Source organism: Diospyros lotus, chromosome 3 (genome assembly GCF_014633365.1).
Source record: "Diospyros lotus cultivar Yz01 chromosome 3, ASM1463336v1, whole genome shotgun sequence".
NCBI classification, from domain to species: Eukaryota; Viridiplantae; Streptophyta; class Magnoliopsida; order Ericales; family Ebenaceae; genus Diospyros; species Diospyros lotus.
In genome coordinates, this window is record NC_068340.1 from 3,023,220 (window position 1) to 3,037,141 (window position 13,922).

Genomic DNA, 13,922 nt, shown 5'->3' on the forward strand with positions numbered 1-13,922 from the left:
ATATATATAGTACATGCATGCATATAATGATGTATATGTATTATATATAATTTTATATATTATTATTATTTACTTTAGAACTTCATTTCATTTATCTTTCAATTTAAACTTGCATATAACCATAAAATATATATTAATATCTAATTTAAACCATATTTAAGATCGAAAGAAGGGTATAATTATAACAAAATTTTTACAAAATTAACCACTAATCAGATACCTCTCTCTTCGTTGCACAGTAGAAGCTTTAGGTGGCTGCCTCCTTTGTGAACTAGATTCAAGTTTATATTTTCTCTCATTTTTCTCATCAAACCTCATTTATATTCATTCAAATTTTTGCTCTAAGGATTGAAAGAAGAGTTTGAAATCTATCTTTTCTTGAGTTTCGTTTTCCCAAGACATGTTTAATACCTTGCAAAACAAAGTTAGGAAACCTCACAAACACTCCCTCACATGTTTACTCTAAAGATTGATAGCACTCACACTAGTGTATTATAAAATTTGGCTTTTACCCTCTTATGAGCTCACACTGTTTTGCCTTTTTTCACTTTTTAGTCTTCTCTTTTAGTTCTTTATTGAACTCAAACGAACTCAATCAAAATTTTTTCTTACAACAATCCAAACTCAACCAACCAGATTACTAAGAATAAGAATGGGTTAATTCGGAAAGGATAGTGAATAGGCAGAATTTTAATAAGCAAAAGAACAGGGTTATAATGAAACAATGAAATAGGAAAGAAAAAAAAAAAGATACGAATTTTATGCAACTAGGGTTGTTGTTTTGTTTTTGGATCAAACTGCACAAAATAGGTATAATACACACTTTATGCATTCAAAACTTCGATAGCAAGCATCATTTTAACTAATTTAGATTCAATTGATTTTTTAATTTTCTATACCTTTCTTTTTCTTTTTTTTTAAATTTCAATATTTCTTTTTTTTTTTTTCAAATCTCCAATTCTCATTTCTTTTATTTATATATATACTAGCGTATACTCGTGCCTAAAGGCATGGTGTAAATAATATTAATAGTGTGTGAGAATATGTATATGTCTGCATATGTGTCTCCGACCATAAATAGAAATTACTATTAAGCTTGTAAAACAGACAATATAGTTAACCATTGGTTACATAAGATAGAAATTAGCAAAAGAAAAAAAATACAGTAATTTGTACAAAAAAGAAAAAACAAAAACATACATACACTCCTCATAATGCTCCATATCGTGGATAGTCAATACTAATTTGTACAACATGTTAATATTACAATTCTAAGAAAGAAGCATCACGACAAGCATTAGATAGTCAACCCTCGATCCTTAAAGTGACTTGGTAAAAAAAATCAGCTATTGAACAATGGATCTAATAAAAAAGAAAGATAATTTTAGGTAAATGGGGCTTTATATTACTTGGGCCCACAAACTCAATGGTCTAATTGGACCCGACTCGATGTCAATTGAGTCCAAATGACAAAAAGAAAAATGAGCAAAATAAAATTAACCCAAAATGAAAAAAAACTTGAACCAAACTAACCCAATCACGTTGGTTTTGTTTGGCTCTCAGGCACCTTGATTTATGAGCACCCCTAATCTTAACCCATGAACAAACACAAATGTAAGTCCAATCATTCATAATAAACTTCATTTAAAGATTAATTATATCACAAATTTACAATCCACATACCATTCTCTTGATCCTTACACTTTGAGCCTTTAAGTAGATCAAATGTATATATGAACATAAACACACGTATTGGAACACATCACACAGCATTATTACAAATATTATACATGAATAGAATGAAACATGCTTAAGTGGTTGCACCCTCTTTGGGTGTGCCTCCACTTCACGTCTCAATTTACCCTCAATTTCTCTAATAATAATCTCAACACGGCAAGCATCAGATAGTAACATGAAGTCATAGGTCAGACCCTCAATTTAAACATACATATCCTAAATTACTATTTTTTCTCAGGAACCAAACAGGAAAAAAAAAAAAGAAATAGAAAATTTGACCAAAAAGAGACAAAAATTAGATTCATCACTTGAGCGACTTGATTAGAGAACCTTCAAACAACACAATGGTGAAAACACCTCTATCTTTGGCAAACTTATTCGACAGATCAACAGTTTGATAAAAGAGACATTTTTAGTTGTTTAGAATTAAGAGTATCAACATATAAATTTAATTAAAATTAATTAAAACTAAAGCTATATTACATGAAATAAAGGTGAAAAACAAAATTCAACATTAAAATTGTAAATTAAACATAAAAAAATTTAGCATATTGTATATCAGTAAATCATAGCTCATTGTATATCAGTGTCATGCTCATTCTACTTACATATTCCATTATAAAATTTGAACTATAGTATATTTAAAAATATTATCTCTCAAATTTGATTAACAGTTTATGTGTGGAATTTAATTAAAAATTTATGTGCTACATTTAATTTCTCAAATTTCAGGAACTACATAAATATATACTAACTAATTTTAATTTATAATATATTGCGAATCAAAATGGATCAGAGACTACGGAAATATATATCAATCTTAATATATAATATATACGTATATATTAATTTAATGAATCCCTGAAATATTCGTGAATCAATTCAAATATGAGTGACTACAGAAATATAAACAAAAATAATCCATACATAATGCTGAATGAAATTGAATCATATATTGCACACACAATGAGTAATACACACACACTGAGCTTCAGGCACACACACACATAGTGATATATACATACACACACAGTGAGCTTCAAGCATACACACACACACAAACACACTGATATATACATACACACACGGTGAGCTTCAAGCATACACACACACATTGATATATACATACACACGCAGTGAGACAAATCAATATATACACACATAGTGATATATACATACACACACAATAAGATAAAAACCCATAAATAAAGATGAAGAGGACACAAATAATTATAGTAAAAGTAGCACTCAGGAAGTGGAAACCCAAAAAGTAAAATGAAAAAAGGAACCCATCAAAGGAGAAATCGAGGTTAAATTAAATTTCACGGTTCGACCATCTATGTGGGTAAAAAAAAGGCATTTTTGGTACTGTATAAATAAATGTGAAAATTGAGGTTAAATCTCCCTATGGGCTGTATATATACGGGCTGTATAGAGAGAGAGAGAGAGAGAGATTTGTGTTGCCTTTAAAGGTGGTTGGGTTGAAGATGACTGAACAATGAAAAACTAAGAATCCGAGATGGATTTTGAAGAAATAACATACAGATTTAATTGACTTGCATTTTTTTATTTTTCCTTATTTTTCTTTTATTTTCTTTCTGTCACTCGAGCTTCTGTCATTCTCTTATGCAGTTTTTTATTTTTCCTTTGGGTATAATGGTAGTGGTAGAACTAGAAAATCAAATAGAGTTTACCGAGTGTTTGTGGGGTTGCTGTTGGTGGCTTCTCGGCCAGTCATGGCTGCTGCACCTTCGTGCAGAATAGTGAGCATCGCACTGGCGCCGTGCCTCATTCGTGAAAGGAGACGACTCCGGGGCATGACCATCGGATGCTTGTTGTGCAGGTGTTAAGAAGATAAGCAAGTTGGCCAAATCACACGACGACAGAGTGGCTGTCTGCAACTGCGGCAAGGCCGCACTGTCTAAGATTGACGACTATGATCCCTCTCTCATCCCTCTCATTCCCCAACAATGCAAAGTGGCCATTGATTTGCCTCCAATCGATAAAGATTTTGACTGTTCCACATATCCTTCTTTGTTTCTCTCAATCGATCGATAAAGAACAAAAGACGCATTTAGTTACCTCTTTAAAAAGCGCAGAAACCCTATCTTCTTCTTCGACGACCGCTTCATTCTCGGTTCCAGATGCTTGACGATCGCTTCTCCTTCACTCACGGCCGAACCACCCGCGCCAGCTGCTTCCAGCCACCGGCCTAGGCCCTCCCCGACCATCGCCGCGGCCTTTCCCGCTGCCGTCTGCAGCCCCCTAGCCACCATCGGACACCATTGCGGCACCGATGCTCGCCTCCAATCGCCATCTCTGGCCGCCAAGCATCTCAGCATCCGACCGCCATCGCGGCTTCAGGCCCTTACCGCCCCTCCGCCCGCCGCACCCAGCCGCTGCATTGGCCCTCCACCGCGAGACCAGCTCGTCATTCGCCACTTTTGGCCGCTCCATCCTTGGTCGCTGCTGCAATCGGCTCCACCGGCCAGCCCATGGCAGGCCACCGTTCGGCCTTCATTTATTGCTCTCTGTAGATAGAGAGAGAGAGAGTGTGTCGGCCAGAGAGAAAGAGAGAGGGAGAGAGAGGGGCAGCGAGTGAGGGAGTGGGTGAGCGGGTGGGTGTAAGAGAAAGAAAGAGAGGTAAGACAGAGTGGGCGGGAACTTAAAATTAAAATTCATCACAACCATCCATTTACAGTGAAATTGATCTCAGCCTTTCATTTGACATCTATCAACACATTTTCAAAAACAGTTGTGCCTTATTATATAGATATAATGATAACTAACAAAACTTGAACAAATCAAGGTGAAGAAATAGGCAAAGTGGCATACACAAAGAATAAACAAAAATGCAAAAATAAAGAGAAATAACAGACAATGAAAGCAAATAAGGATAGTTCAAACCTCATTTAGAATCAAAGCTCTAATACCAAATAATGTGAACCCTACGAAAAAAGGTGAGACTCGACGACGCTTAAAATGGTTCTTTTGCCAATGATCATTCTAAAATAGATTCGTAAATAGCAAAAGAAACAACCTTGACCCATTACCAATAAAGAGATAAGAACCAAAGGTATAAGAATATTAAGTTTGACGCTACACTCAAGATAGAAGAGAAGAAATTATGAGTAATAAGTCAAGGATGAACGCCACAAGATAAAATCTTGATAAATTTTGAATAATTCGTTGAAGAATCAAAGAAAAAACTCTCACAATTATTATTGTTCAAAAACTGAATTCCCCTCAGGGTTACATTGGCTTATATTGCCGAACACCAAGCCTAACTGAAAGGAAATAAACAAAGTAGGAAAACAAAATAAGGGAAGTGGTCAAATATTCATCAATTCCATCAATCAGCCACCAATTTTGACAATCACCTATTCAATCAATCAGCCACCAAATCTTTTCAATCAAGCACCCATTCTATCATTCAACCACCAAAATTAAAAATCACCCATTCAATCTATCAGCCACCAAATTTGATAACCACCCATTCAATCAACCAGCCACTAAAATTGCTGGAAAAATAATTAAAGTTCCAATTTAACACGCTAATTGCTGGCAAAATAATTAAAGTTCTAATTTAACACGCTAAATGACGGAATTTGGCCACAAAACTAGTGGACTCAAGGGTTTTAGCCTATGAGTTATGTTCACTGGCTTGTTTCTACTTGGAAAACACATATTATTCATTCAATTCCGTCATAGTTGATTGATCTGATTGTGTCATTTTTAATGATGAGAATCATGGACAGATTAGTGAACCCAATCATTAACAATGACGCAATTAGATCAGTTAACCCAATCAACCATGACAGAATTGGATGAATAATATGTTTTTTCCAAGTAGAAACAAGCCACTGAGTAGAACTCATGGGTCAAATCCCTTAAGCCCACTAGTTTTGTGGCCAAATTCGGTCGTTTAGCTTGTCAAATTGGCACTTCAATTATTCTGACAACAATTTTGGTGGTTGATTAATTGAATGACTCGTTATCAAATTTGGTGGATGATTGATTGAATGAGTGATTGTTAATTTTGGTGGCTGATTGATAGAATGGGTGTTTGATTGAAAAGATTTTATGGCTGATTGATTGAATGGGTGATTGTCAAAATCAGTGGCTAATTGATGGAATTATGAATATTTAATCACTTCCCTTATTTTATTTTCCTACTTTGTTTATTTTCTTTCGGTTAGGCTTGGTGTTCGGCAATATAAGCCCATTAACCTTGAGGGGAATTCAATTTTTGAACAATAATAATTGTGAGAGTTTTTTCTTTGATTCTTTAGCGAACTATTCAGAATTTATCAAGATTTCATCTTGTGGCGTCTATCCTTGACTTATCTCACAATGCCTTCTCTTCTATCTTGAGTATGGTGTCAAATCTAATTTTCTTATACCTTTAATTTTTATCTCTTTATAAATAACAAGTTAATTTTATTTTTTTTTTTGTTATTTATGAATCTATTTTAGAATGATCCTTGGTAAAGGAACCATTTTAAGCTTCAGATCTCACCTTCTTTTGTAGGGTTCACATCATTAGTGGCATTGGCATGTGTAGGCGTGGGCATGGATGTGGATGCAGGTGGACAAGGGTGTGGGCACAAGCGAGGGGGTGCGGCACCCTCGGGTGACCCCCACTTGAGGGTGCGACTGCCCCAACGCGGGCCCCCCCATTTTGCGGCCACATGGCCCTACAAGGGGTGCAACCTTAGGTGAGGGGCTGCTCCAAGTTGCCATGTGGTGCCTCTCTGGCCGTCATGTGGCTCTTTTTCAATTTTTTGATTTTTTTTATTACTCCAATATTTCGCTAGGCATAACATGTCTATATACACAAGTGATTTGAATTTAATACACAAATGATTTGATTTTAAAAATCCTCCAATAATTCCTAGATTTGATAATGGATATGTGAATATGCTAATTCATTATTTTTTAGTATGCTTGATCTCCATTGCTCCTATTGAAATGTTTGATAATTTAATTTTAGTATGTGAGTGTGCTAATTTGTCACCCCTTTATATTCTAGTTCTCGTCTCTTTTTTTAAAAAAAAAAATATCAAAGAGTAAACAAAAGAACAAATTAGCTCAACCATTATCACCCATGGAGCATCCTAAAACATCCATCTATCTGAGAGAACTCCAAAAAATGGAACAAAGCAAGTCTAGCTAAAGGATAATGTGTAAATAGGTGAATATTAGTCATCTTGAACATCACATGGACAGCAGGCAGTATCTTAACTCTGAAACCTCATAGATAACTCCATTTTGTAGGGAGAACCTTTGTTTCTGATCTTCAAAGCATCATTTTTAAACCTTGTATAAATTCTAAGATCCCAAAGAGGCTTTAAGAATAGAGCTGAGATGAAGTTATAGAGGTAATCTGATCTTGTTGGAGAATGAGGAAGACAAATTTAGTAGTGAAGCCTACTAGGTCCTTATCAATTCAAATCAATGAGTCCGACCTGTCTTGGGATGCGATTGGAATTTGTTTTATGCTCTTCACAAAATCTTAGTCAAACAGGTCCATAAGTTTTTTTACTTTCCATGTTTTGGACCTCCCTCCTCTCAAATCCTTTATATTCAGTGAGGATTCAGACCAAGGACCTTAATGTGAGGCTTAAAAGATTGAACAAAAGGGATACAAGGGTTATTCCAAATGTTAATTGTGTTTCCATTTCCCACCAGTATGCATGCACGTTTGGTGAAGATATATTTTGTAGTCATGATAATCTTCTGCATAGAAGAGCTTGATGGAAACTTTTTGGCCTTCAAAAAAATACCCTCTTAGAAATATTTCTATTTCATAACTTTGATCCAAAGAGGAGCTAAGTTATGCTCTGCCTCATTGAGAAGTCTCCATCCATATTTGGTTAACAAGACTTCTTTATCTGATTAAAGTTTCTAAAAACCAAGACCCCCTTGATCAATTGGCTTACAGAAACCTTCCAAGTCTTTCAGTGAAAAAATCTTTCATTCTTGTTTGCCTCACCAAAATAAGCATACCTTTTTGTCCAACTTTTGACATATCCTTCTTCGAACGTAGCAGATAAACATTGAGTAAATTGCCAGGCTACTAAGGTTGCTTCAATCATGGTTGTTCTTCCTGACAGAGCTTTTGCCTTCCAGCCTTACGCTCTCTCTCCTCCTTCTCAAATTGAAATTCAAATGCTTTCTGCTATGATTTTTTTTTTTAATGCTTGGTAAGAATATTACAAGAACAAGGAGTCAAAAAGCTGAACTTTACAAAACAAAGGACTGTTTAGCTTTGCTAAAACTCGATCAACAGTATCAAATAATATAATGTTGAGCATAGGCTTTGACTGCATTGTGGTTGAGGATTTCTTCCATGGGAACAGATAAGAGAGCAGTGGTTGCAACGTGGATCTGAAATAGGGGCTGGAGCAGAAGGCAGAGGATTAAAGGGGAAGGATTTATGGATAAGAGGACAAGATCAGTAAGAGAGTGACAATATGGTAAGGACTGTGATGCTACCACAAGGCAGTGCTCTGTCAGAGTTTTATCTGGTTTTGGTTGTGTCAAGATCTGGGAAATTATGTATTAATGGGAGAGACAAGAGCCGATCAGAAATTTTTGTAATCTGGAACAGGGGAAAGCAAAAATTAGATGAGAGTGAAGGTTTAGTGGGGGAGATGGTGGGAAGTGGGGGCTAGATGAGGAAGCATCTAGTGAGAGACTATGGAGATCATGGATTTTGGGGAGGAAGAAGAAGCCATGGGAAGGCAGGAACCAAAATCAGTTGGGAGAGCATTCCACCCCTAGCGGAAAGGTTCTGAGAGGCAACTCAGTTTAAGTATAGTCATGTCATTTTGTAGATAGTTTTTTGAAATCTTCAGTAGTATTAGTTATGCAGCCATTTGAAATTCCTCCAGAGACCCTAGACTTATGTTCTAGAGATTTGATTTGTAGGGCTACAGGCCGCCCCTTGTTTGTATGAGTTTGAAGATTAGCCTCCCTGCCCCTAGGACCTAGCTCCTTTGTTTCTTTGGGAGATGAAATTTTACCTACAGAAAAAGGGTAGGTTTTGTGAATTTTTTAAAATTATGTTCTTGAATATATTGGATCTTGTCTAAGCAAATGATTCTTGTTAGCTTCAAACAGCTGATTATGCCATCATAAATGTGTTGCTTCGGTTTTTTTCTCATATCCCACACCTAGCCAAAAAAGGGAATATTTTAAGGGGCAAGAAATCCATGCAAAAACTTGTCTATTTGATTGACCCATGGAAGAGCTGCAAATGGAAAAACTAACCTGAAATGGTAAAAGTGCAAAAAATGTTTTCTCATATTCTCTTATTTGCACATTATGCACACAGTACACAAGCGCGCGCACATACATATTTCTAAAGTTTAGTAATCAGTTCTGGATAATCAATGAACACATTTTCCAGCATGTTGGCTTAGCTACATATACACATTTCTAAGAACAATCATTCATCACTTTTATGATATACTTTTAAGCATACTGCCATATAATACCAGGGAAACAAAAGCTTCTGCACAGCGATCTGCTTGAACTGAATAACTGTGATGATTAGTCATAACCTGTAACACGAATATATGCAGGCACTCTACCATTATGATTCAAAATCAATAGTTAAAATGCCAAATTAATTGCTAGAACTTCTGGAAATGACCGATTCATTTACATTTGCAGATAGACATCTATTATTCAATGTATAAATGCAGACTTATATTCTACAAAAGTTGCATGTCAACAAGCATATATGACCAGAATATTTATCATAAAATGCCATGAAATGGTTCAGAAACTCCCAACACAGAATACCCTACAAGCATATATAGTTCAAATTCATCGATCGGGACAATGCCCTTTATAGTCTTATAACTTGCATAGATACATACTAAAAGCATATACAAAACCAAAAGATCCTAACCATTCAATTGTCCTACCGTATATGCCAATGTTTATATATGGAGAGATTGGTGGAGAAATATTGCAGCGAAATTAAGGTCTGTCCTGTTCAACTTTAGTCTTCCAGAGATTGTTGAGAGGGGGAGCCACTCTTTTCTCCTGGGGATGCTATTTGCAGGTTTCTGTATGGCTTCCTGGCCTCAGATGGTTTCAGTCATGGCCGAACCTTCACTCCTCTTATCAGCTGTTCAATTCATCAAATGGGTTCATTACAACAAAGTGTGTGTATGTATGTATGTGGATATATAGAGACTAGAATGTAGACATACATATTTCCTAGACTTGACATCCGAGTATAGAACTATGAAATCTCCTGCCTGGAGTCCGTTTTCCCGGATGAAGTCAGCTGAAACAAACAACCAGTAGTTGATACATGTAAGATATATCATTTTGGAGAAGCCTGAACCCTGATCTTTATTTTCTTCCTTTTTTGCTAGGTGAACCCTAAACATGCATTTGATTTCATACCTGTATTTTCCAGGATGTACATCCTGCTTTTGTTGTTGGGCCAGAAGCTGGAACGTCACAAAATTAAGATTATAGACACAAACTTTAGGCAGTACACTGGTTAATTACAGATGAGAACTCAATGGCGTTTAAGAAATTTATTGCTTTGGCATACATACATACATACATACCGGTAGCGTATGCTCCAGACCCGAGAGAGTCCAATGTCTTCCATGGCAATGGTAATTCCATCTCTTGCCTCCAGCAGTGGAAGATGGATTTCTGCATCTCTCTGACATACACATCCATTTTCAACAATAACAATTACAACCTTAAACCCTAAATTCAGCAATATATATGTATATTGCTATATATATAATTTTCACTAATCAATGTATTGCGAAATAGACATCCATAATGAAGGAAGATTGAGCGAGAATGTACCTTAGGCAACACAATCCTTCCTAGGCTACCAACATCGCTTTGCTTTAACACCTTCTGCAGCAGAAATTTCAAGTTGTTCTCACCTTTGAAGCCCTGTACAAACATAGATATCAACCTCATGAAAAGTATCCCTCATGACATATCAAAGAAGAATTGGTTAATCTCTGGTTAACTTAAGTAGGGATGACATTCAAGGTTTGTGAGTCTCACTAGTCGCTTTTCAGGCAAAGCTTGGTGTTGTTGCTGATTTTGAGCTAGGTGTGGTTGATTAGGCAGGTTGACATCTGACACCACAAGCACTTTTGAGGAAGCATGAGTAGTAACTTTAGGCAATCGATGAACCCAATTGGCCAAATTGGCTTGAGCTCCATTGCCATGACTTGAGTGTTGGTTTACACTTAGATTTTGATTGCTACGATGATAGTAATGTCGAGGGTGTGTGACAAACCGCTTTTGCCGCGCCATTCTCTTCTTCCTTGCTTCTTTAGTCGCTGAAGAACCCATCCCTGCCAACTGCTCACAATTGCCCTGATAACTTGGATGTTGATTCCCATTTTCGACAAAACTTTGGGGGGGAGCCATAATTGGAGCAACATTATTGTTGTTCTCAGGAAGTGAATTACATTGAGACACCGTTGCAAAATGCGATGGAGGTCGTGTTTGGGGAGCAACCGGCGTTTGATATTCTGTCGAATGTTGATAATTAGACTGGCCATTTAAGTTTTGCTTTAGACAAACAGGAGTTCCGCAGCAACATAGTGGGGCACCACCTCTGCTATATTCGCCCATTGGAGGAAAAGCCGGTGGTGCCACCACGATGGCTTCAGGGCTAGTGACACAAGAAGGTGGTTGTTGCGATAACCATGGTGAAGGCATTAAAGAAGGGTTCATCTCAGGTTGGAAACCATTGCAACTCAAATTAGGGTTAGGGTTTTGATGAAAAGTAGGTGCTTGGTACTGGGAAGGGATCAACTGCGGAGTTGACTCTCTTTGTGGCTTCTTATGGAGTTGGCACTGTTGGACCCAATCTAGAATGAGTTTCACCAATTGCTTTTTTCCGTCTTGTGTTTCTCCCAAATGCTTATAAGCACACTTGATAGTTTCTTCCTTGATCTTTATTGACCTCATGTCTTCTGGTGAAATGTGCTCTTTGTTGGCTTTTAACCACTCATAGAACATCATCCCCAATTCATTGAGATGTTTCTGGCATTGGATCTCTTCGTTGTTGTTTTGAGCAACATATTGATCATCATTTTTTTGAGCTTGATCATATGATTGTTGAATCTCTACTTGACGCTGCTGAAATTGTGAGAAATGATCTTGATGAAATTCTTCAGTTCTAAGAATTGAAGAAGGATCCCAAAACTCTATTGAATCAAACAAATTGATGCACCCCAAATCATCCATCACATTCATGCAATTGTTGTTGTCAATGCCATTCTTTGGCATGTGTAGAAGGGCCTCTTCCAAAGACACCGTGGACGATAACGCAGGGGGCGACAACGACGAGACATCATGTTGGTTTTGGTTTGTTTTGCTCATGGGATCCCAAGGAGCTACTGAAGAAGAAGATGTCGCCGTGGAAGACTGTGAAGATGATGCAATTGGCTTCGCGACCATTGGGATTGATGAAGACGATGAAGATGACGACATACAAGGAAACTCTGGGAGGGCAGGGAACTCATCACAATTATAAACGGAAGATTTGTCGATCAGATCTTGCTTCTGGTTTTCAAGCCTAGCCTTTCTCTCAACAATTGCCATCGTTTTCTTGTCCTTCACTATACTATGGCCAGTGTTAGTAGGCCTCAACCCCACTATTTTTGCTAACCCATCACTAGTCTTTGCTTGTTGGAAACTTTGATTATAAATCCTAGAGGCCATCTCTTAGAAAAAGCTTGGTGGTCGAAACTCTTCTAGGGTTTTTAGCACTAGATATATAATTTTAGAAAGACAGAGAAGAAAGAGAAAATTTCACTTATCTCTAGCCATCAAATCGCCCATCCAAGTATCAACATAAAACATTTGATATATATCTAAACATCGACTTCCATAACCATCAAAGAACGACTTCTCCCCTCTAATTAATATACTTTATTACACTTACCCCATCCTTCATACCATAAAGAGCAACCAAGGAATGACATTAAATGTTAAAAGAGAATTTGCAAGCTGAATTATCATAATCTTCTTACAAGATCATAGGGCATCGAAACTCCAAGGATAAAATTGATAGGGTATTGCTCGAAGGAAAAGATGAGGCGTTTCGGTGTTGACAACGTCGACCGAAAACGGACAATTGCCACCAACACCGCTTGCTCTTTTTCTAGTTTTTGCTCACACCTTCGGCCTTTTGTTTTGTGGGATGATTTTGAACCTATATTTTTGGTTCTTATCATTACGAAAGAGAGAGAGAGAAAGAGAGAGAGGGGGAGGGGGGGAGAAAGGAGGAAGAAGAGGAAAAGAAAAAGAAGAAGGCAACCCAAAACCAAAGGCTTGCGCCGCTAGTTTCTTTACCCTTCCCCTGATTGTACGCTAGTGGCCATGCGCTCCAACTTGAATGGTGTCGCCAAGCGGTGCAAAGAACATGCTTTTTAGGGAGATTAAAAAATATATATATATATATCTTTTATTTTCTAGAGAGAGATCAAATCGAAGGCCTTATTTCTTTTTTTTTTCTCAAATAATAAAGAAATGTGAGATAATTACTAGAATAATTTATTTATGTGTTATCAAAAGGATTCTCTATCACTAAAAAATGTTCGATTTGAGTCATACCTACTATTTAAAAATAGAATTTTATCATCTTGATATTACTTATATATATATATATAGGTTAAAACCCCATATCCACCACTTTATTTTAACACCATAACACCGATCGAGTGATTTTCACAAATAAAATAATTTAATATTCGAAACTCACACTGAGAGTAACCACAGAACAACTCCCGATGCCTTTATTTCTTCGCACGCCCTTTGTCTGGACTCGTGGTCGTCGAAACGGCGTGGTTCCTTTGTTGGCTTCTACGTGGGTGGTTCGACTTTGCTGACGTTGGACCAAACCCGAAACCACTGGCTTTTTACCCCCACGCCGCGGAGAAGCATTGCCGGGGAAATTCACGTGAAGGACGAATTGGATTGTGCCACGTCGATTGGAGCTCGAAGTTACCAGTGCAGCGGATCTTCCGTACGTGACAGCGAGGTGGTTCGGATGGGATGGGAATTTTCACGTGCGTCTAGGCAACGGTGGTGTCTTCTGTCGTATGACGTCTTGCCACGTTGTGGATGTGACGTTAGTGGAGCCCGCGGAGCTGAGACGCAGATCTGCCGTT

The 13,922-nt window shown here is 37.3% G+C and overlaps 1 protein-coding gene across 1 annotated transcript; it reads right to left on the reverse strand.

Annotated features, from left to right (window-relative positions):
- Positions 1 to 9,532: 9,532 nt before the first annotated feature.
- Positions 9,533 to 12,471, reverse strand: LOC127796260 (B3 domain-containing transcription factor ABI3-like). The gene is made up of 6 exons (XM_052328314.1): positions 10,798 to 12,471; positions 10,588 to 10,680; positions 10,335 to 10,435; positions 10,165 to 10,211; positions 9,966 to 10,042; positions 9,533 to 9,880 (listed from the first exon to the last, which is right to left on the reverse strand). The coding sequence occupies exons 1-6, from the start codon at positions 12,469 to 12,471 to the stop codon at positions 9,851 to 9,853; spliced, it is 2,022 nt and encodes a 673-aa protein (XP_052184274.1). The 3' UTR covers positions 9,533 to 9,850.
- Positions 12,472 to 13,922: the final 1,451 nt, after the last annotated feature.

Coding starts and splice junctions, on each gene's coding strand:
- LOC127796260 (XM_052328314.1), bottom strand. CDS start 12,471: ATGGCCTCTAGGATTTATAATCAAAGTTTCCAACAAGCAAAGACTAGT. Junction 10,436..10,587: donor GAAGGATTGTGTTGCCTAAG/GTACATTCTCGC, acceptor TGTGTATGTCAG/AGAGATGCAGAAATCCATCT. Junction 9,881..9,965: donor ATGTCAAGTCTAGGAAATAT/GTATGTCTACAT, acceptor TGAATTGAACAG/CTGATAAGAGGAGTGAAGGT.